Source organism: Schistocerca serialis, chromosome 1 (assembly GCF_023864345.2).
Source record: "Schistocerca serialis cubense isolate TAMUIC-IGC-003099 chromosome 1, iqSchSeri2.2, whole genome shotgun sequence".
NCBI classification, from domain to species: Eukaryota; Metazoa; Arthropoda; class Insecta; order Orthoptera; family Acrididae; genus Schistocerca; species Schistocerca serialis.
In genome coordinates this window covers 524,755,698-524,781,971 of record NC_064638.1, presented here as the reverse complement: position 1 = coordinate 524,781,971, position 26,274 = coordinate 524,755,698, and the positions used below count along the sequence as shown (strand labels likewise).

General features: G+C 38.3%; 1 protein-coding gene across 2 annotated transcripts in view; it reads right to left on the bottom strand.

Moving 5' to 3' along the window:
- LOC126474648 (ATP-dependent helicase brm-like) overlaps nucleotides 1–25,305 on the bottom strand; it is a 233,501-nt gene extending 208,196 nt beyond the window's left edge. Inside the window, exons 1-3 of one of the 2 annotated variants that reach the window (XM_050102137.1) lie at nucleotides 25,289–25,305; nucleotides 12,687–12,859; nucleotides 10,139–10,297 (exon numbers count right to left, since the gene is read on the bottom strand). In XM_050102137.1, the coding sequence (XP_049958094.1) occupies nucleotides 10,139–10,297; nucleotides 12,687–12,839 (312 nt within the window). In that variant the 5' untranslated portion in view covers nucleotides 12,840–12,859; nucleotides 25,289–25,305. Of the gene's footprint in view, nucleotides 1–10,138; nucleotides 10,298–12,686; nucleotides 12,860–24,663; nucleotides 24,976–25,288 lie in introns of those variants that run through there. The other variant, XM_050102129.1, reaches the window with a different exon arrangement.
- Nucleotides 25,306–26,274: the final 969 nt, after the last annotated feature.

Below are 26,274 nucleotides of genomic sequence, written 5' to 3'. Positions count from 1 at the left end.
TTTAAAAACACGTTGTTCAAAAGAAATAGGTGAGTGGTAAAGGTAATCCAGTACATCATGGAGAAAGTTTCATGTTTTGATCAGGGCGATATAAGCCAACAGTATTACTACAGGAAAGGTAAGTAAAGATCTTTCACTTACCTAGTAGATCAGCTAGACACCACAGTTATAAGTGGTGCGTGTCTGAAGTACTGGAGCTTCTTCAAAAGTCACGAGTGTTCAGTGCTAGTATTTATTTTAATACAACTAAAGGTGGTACAGTGGCTCAGTGATGCCAATTACCAGGCATTTTGGTAAGGTGAGCCACTGGTTAAGGCAGAAGCTGACCGGTCATAGTGTAACATAACAAATGCCATTGGAATGCCCCATTACACTAATTTCACAATTAAACTCACTTCCAAACATTGGGGTGTGGGATGGGTGGTATTCAAAGAAGATCAATTCATGTCTATCCAGGAGTGACTACAGAAATAAGCAATACTTACTTCTTGCTCACTATGCATCAGAATAAGCCAAGAACACAACTTAGCTGCTGCAAACCTAGTGAACAGCAATAAGACAAAAAAAAGTTAACTCAAACACTCCATAATAGTTTTCATGGAAAGTAATCTCTCTACAAGCAGGTTGACAGTGCTGCATACTGATGATAGGTAACATGGTATTTTTGAAGATAACAGCAATCCAACATTTCACAATAAGTAAAAATCAAAACAGTCTATGGCTGCAAGTATTTGCTTTATTTAATGACCAGTTTTAATTGTAATGATCATCTTCTGATTGAAGAATGTGGATATTTATGAATACCAGAATTATGATGAGTTATCAACATTACAATATTAGGTGGCCAGCAACAGTGGTCATTTGTGTGTGTGAGTTGTGTTTGCATAATTGCTGGGAGGTATGACGGGAGCGAAAGAAGTGTCAGCTCTTTACATTATATGGCCCCTGAAACAGCAGCAGCCAGATGACATGTATTGAGTAATACACTTGGGAGACAGGGGGGAACATTGCTGTCAACGAGGATTATAAATTTAACTGCTCCTTGTTTGAGTCGCACCTACTGAATTTGTCTAGTATCTGCAAGCAGCAAAATATTTCTCTGCTCCATGTTGCTACGCAAACTATCTGCAAAGCACATTAAGTAAGTAGATCAATGTTCTCTTAATTAAATCATGGGAGGAGGTAGGTGGACCAATGTTTTTTAAATAAATTGTAGGAGAAGGTAGGTGGATCAATGTTTTTGAATTAAATCACAGGAGAAGGCAGGTGAATAAAGATTGGTCAAGTTACCCAGTATCCTCATGCAGATTGACTGTGTAGTTATTTTACCACGACATCTGATATATTTCCGTGTCCCTGCAACTGATCTATAAGACATGCTTCAACAGATGATGTCACTTGAAATTAACTAACACATTGAAAAACAGTAAAGAAGACAGTAGTTTCCATTACATCACTAAAATACGACAAGAAGCAGCCTTGGTCAGGGAATACAACATGATCGAAGCAAACCCTGAACTACCGGTACACATCAATATACCTGATCTGAGTATCAAGAGGCTTCATTCAAGACATCCTCCTCTTGCTCTCGACAGCCTCACTGGGACTGACATCAACTCTTGGAGAAGAGAATGGCTCCAAAAACAACTTGCCATTTAATGCCTTGTATTACTGACGCATTTCCTGGGTTTGATCAGCCCCACAAGATCTGGTCAACTCTGAACCGACTAAGAACCAAGCGTGGAAGATGTGCTGACTCACTCTTTAAATGGGGACTGCTGTCTTCACCAGCATGCAACTGCAATGCGCCTAAGCAGACCATCCAACACATCAGAGATGAATGCAGTGCCACAGCATTCAGTGGGGACTTTGAAGAATTCCTCATGGCATCCCAAAAATCCATTGAATATGTACAAGGACTAGATGTTTGTCTGTGAATATATGTAATGTAGAATAATTGATCCAGTGCTGAAATGTACTTAAATGCCATACGCTAGATAAATAAAATCAATTATACCACTAGATATACAATGCCTCTATTCTTGTCTCTCATTGTTTATGTCACAGAAACATCCCACTGGCTTATGCGAAACTGACGCATTGCCGACTTACGAGTAATAGATAAGTACAGCTCTGACTGCCGCTGTCCCTGATCTAGACTGCAGCTGTGTGTGTGTGTGTGTGTGTGTGTGTGTGTGTGAGAGAGAGAGAGAGAGAGAGAGAGAGAGAGAGAGAGAGAGAGCAGGAGTGGGAGGGGGGTGTCTACTTCAGAAGAAGGCCTTTTGGCGAAAAGCTTACTTGTTTAGCAGTCTTTTTGTTGTGCCTGCCTGCAACTCAACATCCTTTCCGTATTGTCAACACAAATAGTAGTGTGATTCATACAGTCTAAGGAGGAACTAAAAAAACATACTTGTGCACTTGAAGTTAACAAAAGAGGCACATATATATATATATATATATATATAGTTATAATAGAGGGAAACATTCCACATAGGAAATATATATCTAAAAACAAAGATGATGTGACTTACCAAATGAAAGTGCTGGCAGGTCGACAGACACACAAACAAACACAAACATACACACAAAATTCAAGCTTTTGCAACAAACTGTTGCCTCATGCCATGTGACGAAACATATGAATCAATAAAGAAAATTTACACTGAACACCTATTTTTCATCGCTGTATTACAGGCTGTTGTTGCTCTTGCATTTCATGATGTTATGACTCTGTCCATCTGTTTTCTGCCCTGGCTCTGCACCGCTCATGCTTTCTTGGCACTATTTTTGCAAACCCAATGTGGCATTTTTTGTGTTTTGAGATGCTGCTTTCAATTAACTTTACTGTGTACTGGGTACGTCGCAGGCACCTATTTACAAGTTATCATTTACAATTTTAAATAACATTTTACTGTGGACCTATGTTTATACAATAGTTTTCAACTTATTCTATTTTATTTTCTCTAGAATGTTAAAGATCATATCCCTGACTTTGAAACACGCCATTGTAAACAGTGCTTATGGTCAGTGGCACCCAGTAGCTAAGCCTCCTCACCTATTTGTACTGCAGCTGTAAGCACAATGTGCTGATGATGGCCCAAACAGGCCTTCAGTGTTTACCATAATTTTATCATGTTTTACACTATGTGAAATGCCAATTATGGCTGTATATTTTACTTGCCTCTTTCATTAACTTCAAGGACAGCCTCTTTCATTAACTTCAAGGACGCAGGTATGTTGATAGTTCCACCTCAGAAAATGTGAATCACACTATTACTTGTAGTATTGGTAACTTAGCACAATACTATTATTCATAAATATGTAATTACTTTACATCAATCTGAAGACAATCATTGTGATTGACACTGGTCACTGAATAAAACAAATACTTGTGATCATAGATATTGTGGCTTTATGTACTATCTGATAGATGTCATATTATCAACATGGTGCTCAAAAGACTGAAAACATTGTTTCGAAAAACATAATGGATCGTAGGATACAAAATGAGCTGTGCAAAGTCCTATGGTCAGTTGGTATTTAATTCCAAGCCTGATCAACAACTAGGGAAAGATTAAGAGAAGAAGCATCACCACCTTTGTTTCACTTGTTCCAATATTGTAGTGGTGGAATTACAAAGTACGCAAAAATCAGCACTGTCCGATATCTGAACTCTTGCATTACACAAAATGGATATTTCACAACTCAGAAATACATGGGTAAAAGTTTCCAACACTTTTTCTGTAATATATTGGTGCCTCTGCTTACTCCTTCATTTTTTTTTATGGATAACAGTTCTTGTCCCACGAAAGTTGAGCTCTCAACTGGTGAGTGACCAACTAGAAGGTGAGTACATCATTTGAAAACTGCCCTGTGTACTCCAAAGATATCAATATCATTGAAAGGTAACTCCCAGCACTTCTGACAGACATCCATAAAAAGAACAACTGCACTCCTAGCTTTTAGAGCCACAGGCTCCTTCTTCAGGGTAGAAAAGAGGAGAGGGGAGTGCAAGGGTTGGTCAGCAGGAAACCATGTTAACAGATGGCCACAGTGTCTGAGGACAAAAAGGGGCAAATCTGAACAAAAATGTTTCACCAAGTAGAAGGTTGGTTTGTCTTAATCTGGGTTCTGAATGTACTGCCACCTCTCGGAACTCCAACATAACCTATTACTTCCCGTTTCCCAATCTGAATACAGATGGTGTGATTCCAAAAACTGTAAGTACTGTCTCTATTTTTGTTTCTAAGAAGAACAATGGGTTCACCGCCTCCTGAAATACAAGCCAACCCATCGGTCTCATAGTGAAATTCCAGGTGCTCTATGCTTCCTTTCAGTTTATATTCATGAGACTTTTCTTTTAAAATTTGTATACATTAACAGCAATCAAAGCAGACAGAACTCATGCAGCAACCTGTTCAATCTGAAGTTGGTATAATGTATTATACACATCAATCTGGTTGCTGCAGTGTGAGCTTTTCCCCAAAATTTTCCAAGTTTTACGGAATAATGAAATTGTCTTCTTCGTTATCACCTCACAGACAAGTTATTACTTATGTCTAACACTTCATTAATCAGATTCACAATGTCAAAAATTATATCTATTTGAGAGTGCATAATTCTAAAGAATTCTTACAATTACATTTACAACATTTTTGTATTTCTTTGTTTCACTTCAAGGTTCTGTACTGTATCTCAACCCTCCAGAAAATTAATACCTAATTCATTACTACAGAATACCATTTCTATATTCTTGTTAAAAAAACTGAATTTTTGGGAGATCAGCCTTTCTGATCACCTGAACACTGAAAGAATTAATTTTTAAATTTCTTCATTCACCCATTCATCGTAACCTGCAGATTCCATCATGCATGGTAGCCTTCAGTGATGTAAAATTAGTCAAGAAACAAATTCAAAACAAAACAGATGGAACATATGCTCTTGATGCATTTAAGTCTACACTGGTGTCACTAAAGGTCACAGGACTCATGGTACGTCTACTTTATAACCACAATTATATCTAAAAACAAAGATGATGTGACTTACCAAACGAAAGCGCTGGCACGTCGATAGACACACAAACAAACACTAACACACACACAAAATTCTAGCTTTCGCAACCAACGGTTGCTTCGTCAGGAAAGAGGGAAGGAGAGGGAAAGACGAAAGGATTTGGGTTTTAAGGGAGAGGGTAAGGAGTCATTCCAATCCCGGGAGCGGAAAGACTTACCTTAAGGGGAAAAAAGGACGGGTATACACTCGCACACACACACATATACAGACACAAGCAGACATATACAGAGGCAAAGAGTTTGGGCAGAGATGTCAGACGAGGCGGAAGTGCAGAGGCAAAGATGTTGAATGACAGGTGAGGTATGAGTGGTGGCAACTTGAAATTAGCGGAGATTGAGGCCTGGTGGATAACGGGAAGAGAGGATATATTGAAGAGCAAGTTCCCATCTCTGGAGTTCGGATAGGTTGGTGTTAGTGGGAAGTATCCAGATAACCCGGACGGTGTAACACTGTGCCAAGATGTGCTGGCCGTGTCTGTGGCTAAACATGCCTTGGTGCACGGCCAGCACATCTTGGCACAGTGTTACACCGTCCGGGTTATCTGGATACTTCCCACTAACACCAACCTATCCGAACTCCGGAGATGGGAACTTGCTATTCAATATACCCTCTTAAGCCTCAATCTCTGCTAATTTCAAGTTGCCGCCACTCATACCTCACCTGTCATTCAACAACATCTTTGCCTCTGCACTTCCGCCTCGACTGACATCTCTGCCCAAACTCTTTGCCTCTGTATATGTCTGCTTGTGTCTGTATATGTGTGGATGGATGTGTGTGTGTGTGCGAGTGTATACCCGTCCTTTTTTCCCCCTAAGGTAAGTCTTTCCGCTCCCGGGATTGGAATGACTCCTTACCCTCTCCCTTAAAACCCAAATCCTTTCATCTTTCCCTCTCCTTCCCTCTTTCCTGACGAAGCAACCGTTCGTTGCGTAAGCTAGAATTTTGTGTGTATGTTTGTGTTTGTTTGTGTGTCTATCGACGTGCCAGCGCTTTCGTTTGGTAAGTCACATCATCTTTGTTTTTAGATATATTTTTCCCACGTGGAATGTTTCCCTCTATTAATTGATATCATTAATTTGAACCCAACAATTACGTTTGTTATTGTCACTGTTGCATTTCGAAATCTTTTCTGTCGTCTTATTTTCTCTTTTTGTTTTTGCCAGTAGCTTCACTTTGTATTCACCTTCTCCTTTTTACCGTAATCTACTATACAATTTTATCCCACCTATATATACTCAATAATACGTCACCCACTTCCAAACCATAACCAAAAAATTTTTTTCCGCTTTCAACACTACCGCTGCTATAAAATCCACCGTTTCTAGTCCACAAACAGTTCCTTTCACCTATTAAACAACCATTTCGTCTAGTTCTGATAACTTTCGCTTTATTTCCATTTCTGTTTTTCCCACATCACCGATAATTTTTAGCCGCATCCCACAGGTTTTAACGTCATTATTTCTTCGCCAGACAATTGTTAGCCTCATTTTCATAATCTGCCACCACAAAAACACTCTTTTTCATACATTTACATGCCGTTTTTTCGAAATTTTACCGAATCTCTCCATCCTTTAACGCGTTTTGGCGGCAACACAACCACCTAACCTTTGTGCACATCGTTGTCTACCAACCCAAGTTCTCCACAGGATCAACATAGCCCAGCTTTAACCAACAATTTTTCGCCTTTTTTCACAACAGATCTACAGTTAACTTTCTCCAGTTATTTTCATTTTCATTTCAACCTCATGTTACACTTTCCACCTCCTAATACCATGTCACCCTCACAACACCCCCACAACGACCCCATTAAGTTTTATTTACATTCCCTCCACAAACACGCCTTCACCATCGCCAGATTGCGCTCGCATATTTTATTTTCTCAGGCTTGTCTGACATTTGGCATTACCCCCAAAGGCCTCACACTTAAAGTTCCCATCCCTGGCTGCAACCCTTCTTTCCATCAGTCCCTATACCAGTTCCAAACTGAACAATCGATTGCTCTCACCCACCTAATCCTTCACCTACACATCAACTCAGCCAATGAACACACCCGTCAACTCCTATCCTTAATAAAAGTCCTCAATCTCTCTTCTCCCACATCCACACCGGCTGTTCAGAGCATCCTCCTACAGGCCAACCGCAAATTAGAACAGCATGTCACCCTTCACCTCAAAACACTATCCAATCTCCTGGTTTCCCACCTCCGGAAAGGCAACTCACTCACCCTTCACAACCTTTCCAGCAAACCTCAACCTCCTCTCATTGCACACAAACCCAGTCTCTCCCATCTACTCAATCTCCCACTTCCAGCTCCATTCCCTCCAAAACCTCAAAATTCCAATCAACACAATCTGGAACCACAACATCCTAATTCAGTAGTTAACCTTTCCTCCAAACCTCTCTCCCAATCCGAAACCTCTGTCCTATCCAAAGGCCTCACCTTCAGCCCCACTCCCAGATTCAACCAAACAGCCCTCGTCAAAGATTTACTGTCCTACACTCGTACTCTCTGCTGAAGTATCACTTTGCCACGAAGAAAAATGATCCTAATCCTACTCCTAATGATCCAACTCCCCAAGACACTATCCAAATTGAACCCTGCCTGGAACAGTTCCGTCCTCCGTCACAGTGGGACCCACCTCCTCTTCCTCAAAATCACCCTCTCCAAACCTTCCAGGAATTTCTGACTTCCAGCCTTGCCTCTCAATCCTTCTTAAAAAACCTTAATCCTACTCCCAACATCACCACTTCTGAAGCCCAGGCTATCCGTGATCTGAAGGTTGACCGGTCCATCATCATCCTTCCGGCGGACAAGGGTTCCAAACCGTGGTACTTGATCGTCGGGAGTATGTGGCTGAGGGACTGCGTCAGATTTCAGACAACACCACGTACAAAGTTTGCCAAGGTAATCCCATTCCTGATGTCCAGGCGGAGCTTCAAGGAATCCTGAGAACGTTAGGTCCCCTACAAAACCTTTCACCTGACTCCATCAACCTCCTGACCCCACCGACACCCCGCACCCCTACCTTCTACCTTCTTCCTAAAATTCACAAACCCAATCATCCCGGCCGCCCCATTGTAGCTAGTTACCAAGCCCCCACAGAACGTATCTCTACCTACGTAGATCAACACCTTCAACCCATTACATGCAGTCTCCCATCCTTCATCAAAGACACCACCCACTTTCTCGAACGCCTGGAATCCTTACCCAATCCATTACCCCCGGAAACTGTCCTTGTAACCATTGATGCCACTTCCTTATACACAAATATCCCGCACGTCCAGGGCCTCGCTGCGATGGAGCACTTCCTTTCACGCCGATCACCTGCCACCCTACCTAAAACCTCTTTCCTCATTACCTTAAACAGCTTCATCCTGACCCACAACTTCTTCACTTTTGAAGGCCAGACATACCAACAATTTAAGGGAACAGCCATGGGTACCAGGATGGCCCCCTCGTACGCCAACCTATTCATGGGTCGCTTAGAGGAAGCCATCTTGGTTACCCAAGCCTGCCAACCCAAAGTTTGGTACAGATTTATTGATGACATCTTCATGATCTGGACTCACAGTGAAGAAGAACTCCAGAATTTCCTCTCCAACCTCAACTCCTTTGGTTCCACTGTCCTATCCTGGTCCTACTCCAAATCCCATGCCACTTTCCTTGATGTTGACCTCCACCTGTCCAATGGCCAGCTTCACACGTCCGTCCACATCAAACCCACCAACAAGCAACAGTACCTCCATTACGACAGCTGCCACCCATTCCACATCAAACGGTCCCTTCCCTACAGCCTAGGTCTTCGTGGCAAACGAATCTGCTCCAGTCCGGAATCCCTGAACCATTACACCAACAAACTGACAACAGCTTTCGCATCCCACAACTACCCTCCCGACCTGGTACAGAAGCAAATAACCAGAGCCACTTCCTCATCCTCTCAAACCCAGAACCTCCCACAGAAGAAACACAAAAGTGCCCCACTTGTGACAGGATACTTTACGGGACTGGATCAGACTCTGAATGTGGCTCTCCAGCAGGGATACGACTTCCTCAAATCCTGCCCTGAAATGAGATCCATCCTTCATGAAATCCTCCCCACTCCACCAAGAGTGTCTTTCCGCCGTCCACCTAACCTTCGTAACCTCTTAGTTCATCCCTATGAAATCCCCAAACCACCTTCCGTACCCTCTGGCTTCTACCCTTGTAACCGCCCCCAGTGTAAAACCTGTCCCATGCACCCTCCCACCACCACCTACTCCAGTCCTGTTACCCGGAAGGTGTACACGATCAAAGGCAGAGCCACGTGTGAAAGCACGCACGTGATTTACCAACTGACCTGCCTACACTGTGACGCATTCTATGTGTGAATGACCAGCAACAAACTGTCCATTCGCATGAATGGACACAGGCAGACAGTGTTTGTTGGTAATGAGGATCACCCTGTGGCTAAACATGCCTTGGTGCACGGCCAGCACATCTTGGCACAGTGTTACACCGTCCGGGTTATCTGGATACTTCCCACTAACACCAACCTATCCGAACTCCAGAGATGGGAACTTGCTCTTCAATATATCCTCTCTTCCCGTTATCCACCAGGCCTCAATCTCCGCTAATTTCAAGTTGCCGCCACTCATACCTCACCTGTCATTCAACAACATCTTTGCCTCTGTACTTCCGCCTCGACTGACATCTCTGCCCAAACTCTTTGCCTCTGTATATGTCTGCTTGTGTCTGTATATGTGTGGATGGATATGTGTGTGCGTGCGAGTGTATACCCGTCCTTTTTTCCCCCTAAGGTAAGTCTTTCCACTCCCGGGATTGGAATGACTCCTTACACTCTCCCTTAAAACTCAAATCCTTTCGTCTTTCCCTCTCCTTCCCTCTTTCCTGACGAAGCAACCGTTAGTTGCGAAAGCTAGAATTTTGTGTGTGTGTTTGTGTTTGTTTGTGTGTCTATCGACGTGCCAGCGCTTTCGTTTGGTAAGTCACATCATCTTTGTTTTTAGATATATTTTTCCCACGTGGAATGTTTCCCTCTATTAATTTATAACCACAATTACTTACATGTGACATGGGCATTGAAATAGCACTGGTGCACTGACTTCTCAGCTCCAGCAGCTGACTATAACGAGGATCATTCTCAAGACCCATTTCTTCCATTGATTTTACAGCTTTATCGAGTCCATTTAGTGCCTCTTGTATAGTCTGCTGATCTGCAGACACCTGAAAGGACATAAAGATTCATATTGCATTATGAAACCCTGACACAGGCTTCATCATCACAATTAATTACAGCCGAACAAACTAAGCCTTCTTTTTCACATAAGGTAACACCTCACTGAAGAGCTCTCCTACGCAAACCAGTTTTCAAATGAATCTGTAAGAAACTGAAGAATGACAAAAATGTAAAATTCTTGAAATAACTTATGCAAAGACAATGGAAATGTTGCAATACTGTTTCACTGGATGACAAGAAGCTTAAAAGCAGTTATTTTTTCAAACTTAGAAACACATTAATTCATTCTGACCATGCACTAGATAAACTATTAATTGCTGGATATAATCTGAAAATTTTCTGAAATCACAATCAATTTTTGAAAATGGAGATTCAGCTAATATATGAATGTGTTTCCCCACAATATTAATTTAATTAACATACTATCACATCACCACAATTATCCCTACAAGTGATTTATGCTTGGAACCACTGAGTGAAACACTTTGGAATCACAACCTGCATTCATTCATGAGAGAGAAAGAAAGCTATGGTAGTTTCTTAATGAGTTGACACATTCTTACTATGTTCTTCACAGCAATGTCTCATGTAAGAGAATTTCCTTAACGGGTCTTTTTGTCCTTGGAAATAATTAGGGATCATAATGAGAAACAGATGAAATAAGGAATTACAAATAAGCAAAAAACCATTAACTATTTGGAGCAACAGAGCATACTTTATGACAATCCCTACTAACTGGTTATCTTTTTATACTGTCTGCACATTGTGATAAAAAGCCACTTCCTATTTTCCACACTTTTAAGGCTCTGAAGATAATGAATACCTTGACTACAATGATCATGCACTGGTTTCTCAGTAACATGAATACATGAAAAACTCAAGTTACCACCATTTTGAGATAATTTTTTTGGGGTACCACTTTGCACCTGTTACAAATGGTTTAGCGAAGTCTGTTCTGCTTCTAATCTCAACAATAAGTTAATCCAACCTATTATTCTTCCTATCAACTTTCTAATAATTCTTATATGCTTCACTGTCAATTAATTAATCAAACACGCATCATTCTCTGTCAATATAAAGACTAATTTTTATATCAACCCAGTGTCTTCATTGCCTAACCAGTCTTGAAGTTGGAAAACTATTTCCAACTTAATGTTTTAAAACTCCTAATGCTACTTGGCACACATCATCTAAGCATAACTGATGAACTTTAAATACAGCAAGCACTGATATACTAATTCACGTCCAAACTTTCACAAAGTAATGATGAGTTTTCTGCAAAATTAAAAAAACACTATCTGATCAAAAGTGTTTGGACACCCCTATGTAATACAGAACTGACTACTATATATCATGAGAGGTGGACCTGCCAATATCAAAGGAGAGCCCCGTGTTGTCAATAGAGAAACAGTAACAGCACACTGGGCCAATCAGAAGAGCACAGTAACTTCAAACATGGACTAATCATTAGATGTTACTGGAGTAACATACCCATCAGGGAGAGGTGCCAAAGCTGACTGTTGGTGATGTGATTCTGAAGTGGAAACACAAAGGAACAATCACAGCCAAATCAACGCTAGGCTGGCCTCAACTACTGAGACTGTTGAGTGTTGTGGACGGTGCTTGTACAAAATCACATGAAATAAGTGGAAATAATGGCTCATGAGTTTCAAGTGGTACCAATAGACCAGTGAGTGGAATGACTGTGCACAGGAAATTAAAATGAATGGGGTACAATGGTTCAACAGTTCCTTGTAAGACAAATATTGCTGTAGTCCATGCTAAACAATGCTTAGGTGGTGTAAAGAACGATGGCACTCAGCAATGGATGACTGGAAATATGTGATTTGGAGTGACGAATCATGCTACACCCTGTGGCAACATGACACGAGGGTTTGGGTTGAGGAAAGCCTGGAGAACATTACCTGCCGTCACGTGCACTGCCAACAGATAAGTGCAGAAAAGTGGTGTTATGATATGGGACTGTATTTCATAATAAGAGTGTGGCTGCTTCATTACACACAAGAAAATGCTAAATGTGGAAAAATATGAAAACAAATTTGTAGCATTGTATTCTTTGCACAGTAGAACAGTTCAGAGACAATGATTGTATTTGCTTGACAATGCCCCTATCATAAAGCATCATTTGTCTGGCTATGGTTTGTGGACAACAACTCTGTGAAGTAAATAGCTTGAAATCTTAAGTGAAAAAAAAAAAAAGAAGTGATAACAGAAAATGAATAGTTCCCATTTCTTAATTTTACTCTTCACAGTTTGATGATTTTGTTTTAAGTTTCCTGCCAATTTCCAAGAAGTAAAAGCAGACTCTCAAATAAATGTACAATAGACTACAATATATTACAACACAATACTTACAGGTGTGGGGAGTTTTAGCATTTGACTTGGGCCATTCCAGAAAGGTTGTGATGCTGAGGCTACACCAATAGTAGCTGATGGGTGATTCTGTGGCTGGTGCAATGAAAAATGTGAGCCCACTACAGGTGGGGCTTCTGTCTGAGCTGCACTCATTGTTAGATTTTAATGCTATCCTGAAAACATGTTTACAGAGCACTATATTTATTTGTCAAACAAAATGTTCATTTTTAACTTATTTAAATAGCATATAAGTTTGCAAGAGTAAGAAACTATGTACTTTAAAGTGCTTCACGCCTTCCTTTGGAAAACTGAAACAGGTTTTTGTCCCTTTATATGAGTCTCAATTCCAGTTTCTGATGTAATATGCAAAAAATATAGCAGCTTTGTCAGTACGTTTCTTCCTCAGATTGTTTATGTGCAGACTGCAAGAACCACAAATTAATCACGGGTCATTCCATGACAAGTCACCCAGGCCTTGACACCAACCATGTCAGATTTTGATGAAACTTGGTACAATTACTTCTTTTATCATCCTGAAAGCACTTGTAAATTTTTTTGCTCTATCTCTTATAGTTTTTTTTATAAATTTTTAAAGTTGTTAGATTTGGCGTTGTTTCAGTAGTCGGAAATCTTAACTTAAACGTGTCCTCACAACTAAAAAAATTTGTATATTAAAGAATACTCAAGATATCAGTATGAAATTTTGGAATAAGCTTGTGTATTATATCTAAATGTTAAAAAAAAATTACCATAAAGATATATTAAAATCCAAATGAAAAAAATTTACAAGCTTTTTATTATTATTTTTTTTTTTTTTTTAGCTAACAGATGTTTAGTTTTACAAAAACTGCAATATCTAGAGTCTCAGACCTGATAGAAAGCTCAAATTTACTTTAAAATACTCTTAATTGTGCAGGCTATTAGATAAAAGAAAAATTATGTTGGCTTTTTAACCTGTTTAATAGTTATCTAATTTTTAAAATAATATTAATTATATTTTAAAAATAAAAAGTACCAAGTGACTTAGACACCGAAAATAAGTTTTTGTCTTCTTGGAGTAACAATGTACGCTTGGATTTTGTTTTGTTACTCCTGTGTTTTGAAGTAAAAAATTATTACACTGTTATATATTGCTTGGATAGTATTTTATTAAGTTTATTCAAACTTTCAGTAAGTCCTGTTACTTAGTTTACAGAGATTCTTTTCCAATATCCTATAAAAGTAACCAGAACAGTAATCAGATCAAAACTGAAATCAGTATGTCAGATATTCAAACCTGTAGTGTATGGTTATTTAAAAAATCTGACTGTTTCCAAACAACCCACACACCTACAAAAAAGTTACAACCGGTATGTGAATTGAGTAAGGAAGAAAAAGATTTGATCCACTTACGATCTGGAATTAATCTGTGTGAATTTAAGAATATATGTTCACACCACAGCTACTAATTTTTAAATGTTTTTGAAAAGTATCAAACAACATGTGTAGACCCACTAAAAAAACACAAAAAGACCATCAAAAAATCGTTGAGAAGTGTAGGCTTGGATCTTTCTAAACAATTACTGACAAAAAATACTAGCATAAAACCTGGACAAAAGCTTTGCTCAACATGCCGTAACTTTTGCAAGGAAAAATTAAGAGTTGAAGTCAATGAAAGTGAAACAGATGATGAAGTCATGGTTGAATTAGAATCATTGGAATCCAGAAATGAATCCCTCGTACAAACAAACATTGCTCTTGATAATTTAGGTTTAACACCGATAAAGCTTCATGGCTTGTCAGAACAAAGTAAAGGGTCTTATTTTAAAAGGAAGGTTAGCAGTATTGAAAAGACTCCAAAAAAGACGGTTTCAAAAGCATTAAAATATGATGCACCAAGTTCTGATGATTACGAAGAAGATACAAGTGTGGTTGAGAAAGCAAAGGATTTTGATGTAATGATTCCTCTTATGAAAGAGAAGATTTCATCTGTTGGGAGGTCTAGAAAAATCCGGATTCTGACCTTGGCTCCAGATTCTTGGAGTCGAAATAAAGTGATGAAAGAATTTAATGTGAGTACATGGTGCGACAAGCTAGAAAGCTAAAATCTGAAAAGGGTATTTTGGAAACTCCTGGTCCAAAAAAAGGTAAAACTCTTTCTGAAAATACAGTAAGACTTGTAACAGAGTTTTATGAAAAGGATGAAAGTTCCAGAGTGCTACCTGGAACAAAAGACAAAGTAAGTGTTCAAAAAAATTTGTACATACAAAAAAGACTCATTTTGTGTAACTTGAGAGAACTCTATTATTCTTTCAAATGGGAGAATCCTGAGATAGAAGTAGGATTTTCAAAATTTTGCTTCTTGAGACCTAAATGGTGTATCCTTACTGGTGCTGCAGGCACACACACTGTATGTGTATGCAGTATCCACCAGAAGGTTAAACTATTACTGAATGCTGTGAAAATTGAAGAAAATTAAGACGCTTGTGCGCAACACGGAAAACCAAAACTGCATGCTACATCATTGTGACAGCTGTCCTGCAAATACTGCACTAACTGAGTACTTAACTGAAAAACTAAGTGAAGATTATGATTTAGAAGAAGAAATTGTAATCAATCAGTGGGTTAACACAGACAGGGCAGAAATGATCAAACAGTCTATCAGTGTTGAAGACTACATTTCTTTATTGGTTAGGTCATTGGAAAAGCTCACCCCGCACTTGTTTATAGCAAAATCCCAATCAGCAGCCTTTACAAGATTGAAAGAAGACCCACCACCCAAAACAGAAATTATTGTGATGGATTTCAGTGAAAATTATTCCTTTGTTATACAAAATGAGATCCAAAGTTACCACTGGAATAGAGGTGGTTGTTCTCTACACCCAGATGGAGTTTTTCTAAGAAATGAGGAAAACAATGTTTTTGTTTCCAACCACTGTTTTATTAGTGATGACCAAGAACATGACACTAGTTTTGTTAACTTTGTACAAAAAGAAATTACAAAGTGGCTGTCATTACATCATACTGACATTGACTCACTTCACTACTTTGCAGATGGTTGTGCTGGGCAGCACAAAAATAGAAACAGTTTTAAAAATTTGACTGAACACTTGAGAGACTTTAATTTGAAGGCCCAACACTCTTTTCTTGCAACAAGTCATGGGAAGTCAATTTGTGATGGCCTAGGAGAAACTATTAAAAGAATTTTAAGGAAAGCCAGTCTACAGCTTTCAGACGAAGAACAAATAATGACAGCAATCAATGTGTGCAAGTTTTGTGAAAAAATATTGAAAACATTCATTTTCACTTTATTGACAAAAAAGAAGCTGATTTGCTACGGTTAAAACTAGAAAAACGTTTTTCAGCAACCCGAACCATTCCTGGAACAAGAAGTTTTCATAACTTCAAACCACTTCCAACAAACAACCTTGAAATTAGATGGACTACAGATAGTGTAAAACCCTCCTTAGTCTTTTCTTTCCATTCTTCTTCTGATTGGGTTTGTGTTGAACCATCCATAAATAGCTATGTGGCTGCAAATTATGATGGAAACTGGTATTTTGGACTGGTAAAAACAATATTCAATGATGAAGAAGATGCAGAAATTCTATTTCTACATCCTTCAGGACCAGTTGCATCATTTTATTGGCCTGAAAGAGAAGATTCTTGCAAAGTGCCTTTGGAGCACATAGTCTGTGTAGTAGACGTACCTCAAGCAAGCAGCACTGGAAGAATGTATTACTTCAAAAAAGACTGTATCAAAAGAACTGAAAGCTCTTGGATGAAGTGGAAAAACAGTTTGAATCAGCATGAATGATTATTAAAAAGACAAAATTACTCAAAAAATTCAATGTTTCAAGCAATCAGTTGGGTTATACATAAATGTAGTAAGTACACTATCTTTGTACATAATTCTAATGTAATCTACTATAATTAATAAACATGTTAAAAAGCCATCATTATTTTTGTTTTATCAAGTACATGTTTAAGAGTAAATTAAAACAAATTTGAGCATTCTATCAGGTCTGAGACTCTAGATATTGCAATTCTTATAAAACAAAACATCTGTTAAAAAAAGAAAAAAAAAAAAAGACATATATTTTTTTTCATAGAAAATATTAATATATTTTAATAGTATCATTTTTATCTTCAATTATGTATAATAAATAAACTTGCTGCAAAAATTCATGATGTTATCTAAAAGAGTTTTTAAGATAAGCAATTTTAAAGTTTTGAATACAAATTAAATTTACCATTTCCGAAGGTTCGGAAAATGCAAAACATAAAAACTACAAAAATTTATTAAAAAAACTATAAGAGATACAGCAAAAAAATTTGCAGGTGTTGACAGGATGGTATTAGAACCATTTGAGCCAAATTTCATGAAAATCTAAGGAGGTGGGTGTAAAATTTATTTTTTATTGGGTGATTTGATATGGAATGACCCTTACACTTTTCATTACACTTACAAAAATATCCAATAGAAATTCATCATTCAAATAATTCTAAGAAAATCTACATCTGCAGCAGCACTCACTCAATCATCAAAATTGTGTGCGGCAGGGAGTACTTTTTATGTATCACATACTAAGGGTTTTTTTTTTCCACAAAGTTTTGGAAAGAAAGATTCCTTATACATCCCTAAATGAGCCGCTACCGTATTTTCTACCTTATCTTTACCTTATTTTCAGCCTCTATGGGAGCAATACAAACATGAATGAAGGACATCCATAGGTTCAAGAACTACAATTAAGTTAGGAATCTAGGAATGCACTACAGCATCCTATGTATCACTCCCCAACAGTATCTGAAGACATGGAAAGATTTATTGTAGTATACATGGATGCAGTTAATATGTATTCCCATGCTTCACAAGCAGATGGAATGAAAAGCCTTTATAATGCATGGTACAATGGAGAGTATCTGCTGTCATATACTTCAGGATGATTTGGTGAGTATTTACATAGATCTGATGGTAGTTAGGCTCATTCCCAGAAACATAAAAAAGACGATTGACATGAATATATGGCAGAATCATGCACACCCCCCCCCCCCCCCCCCCCCCCGTTTACCTACCAGAGATACAGACAAATAGGTTTTAATATTTTATTTCACTTAATACCTTAAATCTGATCTTCCTTAAGTTTACAGGATGCTGCAACTGCTAAAACACAGCAACTCTTAGATTTCAGTCATTGCGTGACAAAAAAACGAACTTGAACAGTATGTTGTTTCATACTGTAATATGTGGGCTAACTATTTTAAGGTACTATGTTAAGCTCACCTGCCTGTCCTATATTACAAGTAAATACTCTGTACATTATGTAATCAAATGGAACCAAATAAAAATCAATCAATCAATTACTTTGTAAAATATTATTGGCATCAAATAAATTAAATGAACAAAACTCATTAACTGACAGTACCAAAGAGTTTTGTAGTAAAATATGAATCCTGAAGAGTGTATCATGGTTACCTATTGCATACAGGATCCACTGTAATCCAACTGGTTGTGGATGTAACAGCTGTTTATGAGAACTACCACACCAGGTTGGAACAGAATTTGCAGCTTTTAAAAAGCTGAGAAAGTGACAGTACTAGCAAAAAACATACAGAAGCTTTTAAAAAAATGTATTAAAAATACTACAATTAAAAAAAAAACACCTTTAGTGCAGTTTATTTGAATTAGATTCTTTAAAACTTGGGAGCATCTACACGAGCCAGATTCACATTTTTCTTGATTTCCTTAAAATATTCCATACAAATGATACAGAGTATTCAATAGAATCACTATTTTCGCTGTATCCTTGTGAGGCAGATGTAGTCTGTCACTCCAATGTAAATATAGTCAACAAGATGTTTTTAAAAAAATAATGAGCTAAAATAATCTTCAATACCGGAACCACCATGAATTTTTGATAATCAAAGAAGAAAATTATTGACTATCAATGTACATGATCAGCAATACCCTTACAGTTGTCCATAACCAACACAAAAACTATAGCAATAATAGGTGCATTTCTTTTGATATACATCAGCTAGTACATACTGATGACTGAGCCACAAAAGCATCGATCAGAAGGCTCTTCAAAGATGTTAGAATTCCAGAACTCACTTTTAACTACGTTCAGATAATTTGGAGAAGGGCTAAATCTAATGAAAATATGAATGGAACCTTCACTCTTTATTAAAGCTTGTCCTTTTGCTATACATGGAATAGGGTGTTATTGCCCTCAAATTCAAATATGTACTCGGTAAACACCTCTGTTTTTTAAGGCAAGCTTGTAAATACAATATATCACCAAGAAAATTTTTCCTTAAGACCCAGTGACTGGAAATATGCAAATAAATCTAGCATTATTGGCTCTGACTCAAAACAATGGGAGATTTGCCTATATAAAAGAACAGAGAATGCCGTACATGACATAGCCTCCATCTCACAAGGAAAGAGATATGAATAATTCTAGATGAATGCAATTAAATTAAAAAGAAGAGCAGGTACCAAGAACCTCAGCTCAACTTCAGTGTAAGAAACTGCCTTGTGAAGAAAACTGAGGAATGGGAGCAGCACGCTATACAACAACGAAGCCCAAAACCATATAATACCACATAGTGTACAGCACACTGTTACGTGCTAACCACATTTTGTCACCCTCATAATCTCCAAGCGAAGAAAAAGACAGAGGAGATTGTAATAGTTCTCTACATAATAAACTGCTGTATCCTAAGAAACATTAGGGACAACAAAGCACACTATATGAAATATCAGGGAAAGTAAAGTAAGTTACCTTGAAACGGGTAACCCTTAAGCAGAGAGTAGGTTCTTACACATTATGTATAACATTAATAAACTCCATTGCTGTCCAGAAAACTTACTGTGGAGTGCTTTAGTTAATAAATGCTAGCTTAATTATGAATAATTAAAATTATGTGTGCCATATGGTTATAAATTGGCATTTCACAGCTGTTAAATGACTAAAAAAAACGGTAGTGTATCAGCTGTATGTGAACTGAACTTAGAAGCAAAATTTTAATTTGCTGCCATAATGTTACCGAAACAGGAAATTATAGTTTCTTTGGTATACTGAATCACAATGAACAACAGTTACTTCCACATACGGACTGAATTCAACAAAATTTGGTGGTATCAATTTAGTTATTAGATACCACAAGAGAAATGTTAACTATTTGCTAATTACAGTGACACCTCCTAACCAATTCTGCATAAACAACTACTCCATAAGGTAGGCAGTGTGTCTAAATAACATACGTAATTTCCATCAAAACAAAACAGATTATGCATTTCTGAATTTCTGGTCATGAGAGACTATGACTAAAATCTGTAATGAACACAGAAGAGCCAAAAGACCAATTAATAACTCAAAGCTAAACCAGCAAATAAATAAATGGAATTCAATAAAACTGGATAAAATAATAATCAATCCAGATACTAATGAAATGATCAAAATCCTTTTAGACCTGTTAACTGAACATTCTGAAGCATGCTGATCTAAATGCCACAAAGAATTGCACCACAAAATCTTAAAAATATGAGTGAACCCACATTTAAGTAAATTAAGAATCGTGATGCTACTACATTATGGTAAGTCAAAGAATAGCAAAGCTGACAAGGAAATTTATGTGAAGGTTAAGCTCTGCGGGTCTGAAATGAAGGCAACAAAGTCCAAAACAAGTGAGACTCATAAACTGAGCTCAGTAGATAAATGCAAAGTTGCTTGGAAAATTATTGAAACATAAATAAATTTTGGTGGTAAAGCGTACAAGATAAAAATTCCACCTGACATTCTAAATGTACCTTTTCACCATCCCCATTCACATTAAGTACTAAGTAATGAACTTCATTGCTGGCTGGAAAACTTAAAGATCATAAGATTCCTAATCTTATGACATACTTAGCTTCTCACAATGTCAGTTCAGGTCCAGCCTTTCAATGGACAAAGCAATCAAGACTACTGCAGCACAAGCTATACAGTTGTTTGAAGTAAGGAGATGAGCTATACAACAACACTGTTGGACTTCAGGAAAGCGTTTGATATGGTCTCACAATACTCCATCACTACGGAGTAAGTGAGAATGCTTCATGCTTAATGCAGTCTTAGTTTAGCAAGAGGAAACAGTTAATGAAGAAAAATAATCAATATTTGTGTTATCTTCTGGTCACAAAAGGTGTACCACAATTATCTTTTCTTGACCTTTTCTGTTTGTTAATTATGTAAATGATTTATGCACATTTGTGCTATATGATGCAGTGCTATATGTAAATGACGCACCGCTCACTACATATGACACAACATTGAAAATTAGAGTACAGTATGATGGCAGCAATCGGGAGTCATGTCACTTGGTTTCATGCAAATGTACAACAGAAAAATAGTAGAAATACTGGCAACATTGTATTCTATGCGAGTCCTCCAAGAAAACATAATAATAAACTCTCGAACTATTAGGTTTTCAAACAATGGACTGTCCAGGTTGGAATACCAAAAATATACGGAAAAGATAGATTGTTATTTACTGTAAAGACAACACGTTGAGTTGCAAACAGGCAAAACGAAAAGACGCTTGTCCATTAGCTCACAAACATTCACACAAGAAAGCACACCTTACACTCACATGAGTATCATCTCCAGCAGGTCAGACAGGAATGCAACAGTCACGTAGAATGGGAGCAGCAATCTGGTGGAGGCGGGGAAGGGAAAAGGATAGCAGGTTACGCTGGTGGGGGGGGGGGGGGGGGGGGGAGCACTGTCTTGTGGAGCATACAGGGCCCAGACTACTAACAGGCACTGTGGGACAGGGAGGTGGGGAGGAGAGGGAAATGGGAAGCGAAAAAGGAGAGGAGTGGTAAAAGGGAAAGACGTGCAAGTCCTTTGGCAGAGTGAGGCACACAAAGAGGGTGGGACATGAAAAAAAGGGAGGAGGCGATCGGACAGAGGGAGCTGGAAACATTTGAGTGGATGATGTTGGGACAGTAGATTGAGGCAGGGATAATTTCAGGAGCTAAGAATGTGTTGCAACGGTAACTCCTATCAGTGCAATTCAGAAAAGCTGGTGGTGGAGGTTAGGATCCAGATAGTTTGATTAGCGAAGCAGCCATTGAAATCACGCATGTTATGATCAGCTGCATGTTATGCCCTAGGGTGGTCTACTTTGCTCATGGCCACAGTTTGGCAGTGGCTGTTTATCCTAGCAGTCAACTGGTTGGTAGTCACACCAATATAAAAACCTATGTAATGATTACAGCAGAGCTAGTACAAGATGTGGCTGTTTTCACAGGTGGCCTGGCCTCTGATGGGCCACTGTGAAAGCGGCAATGTCATAGACCAGCTCTGCTGTAATCATTACATGTCTTTTTATACTGGTATGAATACTAACCAGCTGTCAGCTAGGATGAACGTCGCTGCCAAACCATGGCCACGAGCAAAGTAGACTACCCTGTGGTACAACATGCAGCTGAACACAGCATGCTTGATTCCAATGGCTGCTTCACTGCACAGGCCATCTGGATCCTCCCCTCCACCACCAGCTTTTCTGAACTGCGCATATGAGAGTTATCATTATAACACATTCTTCACACCAGAAATTATCCTGGCCTCAACCCATGGTAACCTATTGTCCCCACACTGTGCACCCAACTGTTCCCACCCCCGTCTGTCCTATCACCTCCTCACTATTCTCACCTTCCACCCTCTGCCAATGGACCCACCCATCTTTCCCCTTCCCGACTTCTCCAGTTTTTCGCTCCCCCCCCCCCCCGGCCTCCCCTCCCTGTCCCACAGTCTTCTAACACTATGCCTGTTCGCAGTTTAGTCCCTGTACTCTCTGTTAGACAGCACTCTTCTCTCCCCCCCCCCCCCCCCCCCACATGTAACCTGCTACCCATTCCCCACCTACTCCATATTGCTGCTTCCGTTCTACGTCACTGCAACAGTTGCATTCCAGTACGAGCAGCAGGATATGGTGGTCACATGTGCAGGGGTGTGCTTGTTTATGTGAACCAAAATGTGTGTGTGTGTGTTTCGTTTTCTGACAAAGGCTTTGGCCAAAAACTAATGTCTAAGAATCTTATCATTGTGTGTGTCTACAGTTTAACAAGTCCTCTTTGTGGTGAGTAGCAACCTTTTCCTTATGTTAGGTTTTCACACAGACTACAACTCAGCTGGGATTCCCACATATGGAAACTGTGTGGCACATTGCCATGCTTCATGTGTCAGCTGTATAAGTTGGAAAATAGTGTTAATAAAGTACTACTACATTTCACTTTCTTCCAGATTCCCCTGGGGTAGGGAATTCTACTATAGGGTATTCTGTAGGCTACAAATTGGTGTTTAACTAGCACAAAAAACCATGCCATACACCAGGTTGGCAAAGACCCATAAACCTACAAATACCTTGGTCTTGTCTAATTCAACAAATTATCTGATGTGGCCACACAGTACCGGTATATAACACTAGAACTAGCATTGCAAACTGGATTAAAAGTAAACAATTGTGCTCTACTCAAGAGTTCCAGGAGTGTTTGAAAAAAAAAAACACCTATATTTTTATGTGAATGAATAAGCATCTGTATCACATAATTAGAAGTGATGCTGTGATTTTGTTATTGTTTTGTACTTATTGTCATTTACCTAACTGTGTAATTATTTATTGTCACTGAAATAATTACGTGGTGTGTTTATCCTGAGAATCTATTATATATTGTTATTACCAGTTATCTAATTAAGCAGTGCATCCATCTTGTATTGCTTTCTTGTACTTATTGACATTTAACCAACTATTTTCTTCAACAACACCATATCATGTAAAATTCATCAGAGTTAGAGCTTTTTCACAACACGTTAAATACAGGTTATGGTGCTATCCAGTTAAACTGACCGATACCGCACACATTCTCATTTAATGTGTTGTTGATCATCTGCACATAGTCACTGGAAGTGTGTAATATTTCACAGTTATGGAACTGCTTTAGTTTGTGTAAAACAAAATTGAATTCCTCAATGTAGTTCACCATACACAGAACACATTACAAAAGCTCCGCACTGTGAATACACTGCGGCCCTGAATAAAGCAACACAACAAAAACTGTCAATGGTCAATGAAAAAATCTACACCAAAATATCAACAACATAATTTAAAATATACAATTTCCAATTACTTGCATTTCCTTGTGCTAGGCAGCAAAAATTAGTTGCGAAAGAAACAAGAGTGACCTTACTGATTACTGTAACACCACAAACGTGGGATGATTTAATTACATTATGTGGGTATTTTTGCATTTCAGTAGCCACGAATTCGTGTGCTCTCTTCTGCAGAATTTAAATAGAGAAGGCATTACATTTTCTGGTTGGTAACTACAAGGAGAATTGACATTTTGATAACGTTTTGCAAAAAATTTGTTTTATTGATTTCTTGCAGCAAGACCTATGATGTCAGTCACAAATACTTTCATTCTCTTTATTCATCATCACATTATTCGTTCCTTTACAACATTATATTCTGTGAGAAAAAAAATGTTCTTCTGAAATGTGCCAAAAGATCCAATACATTTCGCCCAATGTGTCGAAGTTTTCTTGTTACAAGAGTAACCGAGGTGTCAAATTTTCATGCAGTGGAAATATAATTTATTTTTCTAAACTGAATATGACTGTATGAGCATCAAAGGCTGCCATAAGATTCTGCAATACTGTTAAGGCAAGCAAACGAACATTAGTAGCTTTTTCACGAAGATTCATTAAGTATTGACAGCTGTCTGCATACCATATTTATAATGTGTTCGGCTTAAGTGTAATCTTATGTCCTATTGCTAATTTCACAGAGAATTCGAAATCACCAACATTGCACAAGTTTTTTTTTACAACAGTTAAATTTAGAGCTTCAACAATACACAAATAAAAAAAATAATATAAGGGATTGCGATTCGTCGATCTCATCAGCTCTCCAAAAAACAGAGAACAACTAATATATGAGCAATACGTACACACAGGTCAGTTAACAAACGTAAATCCAAGTCGTAACGTAGACTTATCCGGCAATGCGTGATTTGGTATTTTTATTTTGTTGAAACACCACCTCCGTAGGCCTGAGCCGGCTACGCAACTGATCAGTAACCCAGAGCATCCCTTCTTCACCTAATCATCGTATTTTAATACACACATCCCTCACGGTTCACGTATGCTAAAGAATAGCGATAACATTTTCAATCCAACAGACGAACTTCTTTTTCGCCACAATCATTATCAACAAGCCTTTCATCGAACATTGCAGAGAAAAATTACAAAGACGTATTTTTTTTTCTAGAATAATCTCTGTACATTCTCGAACTGTCAACTGCGATAAATGTCATCGCTTTTTTTTTTAGCATTAAAAATACAATTTGTATATTATGTAAAAAAACTAAATACGCATCGTACAGCGCAAAAAAGTGTGCAAGTCTTTGGCTATTGGCTTATTCCTACAAGATACATTCAGAACAATTTCGGTAACATCAAAATCTATGTTGCAGCACGATACCGAAACTGAAACTTTCGTGTCGTCCTACGAACTGTTAACTACAATACATCATTAATTCAATAAATTTAATGTTATGATTTCACTCTCCTTACTGTAGCACAGCACAACGGCAGCAGAAAACGTCACTAATAATCGAGACACTTCAAAAGCATAACAAAAGATTTCGTAATTATAATGAAAGTTTATAAAATGGGAGCAGTCCATAAACTATTAACTAATAAAGTGATGTGAAGTTTTAAACAGTACACGCCACTTGCTGTGGCGTCATTTTCGCTACATGTCGGAAACCGGCTTAAAATCCAGCATATGCCGATAATTAAAGGACGTTGGCACTACTGTTGTACACGATCGATCGCGACGAAACACAAAAATGTGGTCGTTTCAAATTTACACACACACTATCTTTCCGCGTAGTTTGGAGAAACACTATGATTAATTTATTTACACGCTGTACACTAAAATAAACTGTTTAACTCATACATGTTAAGTGATTTCGCGAAAAATAAAAGATATGGACATACAAATAAGCATTCTCAGAACTAATGAAGTGTATGTTCTACAAGTTAATGTCAAAATTGGAGCAATAACGGTAGATTTTTGCACTATACGTTTTGGATGACATCGTATTAAGACTATTCCATTCCTCTCAGTTGACTGCTATGGTACTTAATCGAAGGGCAGAAAGACCTGATGAGAGATCGTGAGGGATGAATGTACGAGGGCGTGCTGAAAAATAATTCCTCAGAATTTTTTATGTGAAAATTCTTAAAGCTTTTTAAATAAAACAAACGTTATTAACGTTCTTCATCCTTATTCTTCATGCTTGGACATTTATTTCGCAACATAGTGACCCTTGCGACGGACACATTTCTCCCAACGAGAGGTCACTTTGTTGATACCTTTACTACAATAGTTGACATTGTTGACGGAGGTACAATCTCACTTCTATTTGCACTGCTTCATCACTATCAAAGGGAAGCCCTCGAGCATGTTCTTTAAGTTTTGGAAACATGAAAATCGGATGGGAGCAAGTCGGGACTTTATAGACGATGATCCCCAGGCTTCGAATTTTTGCAAA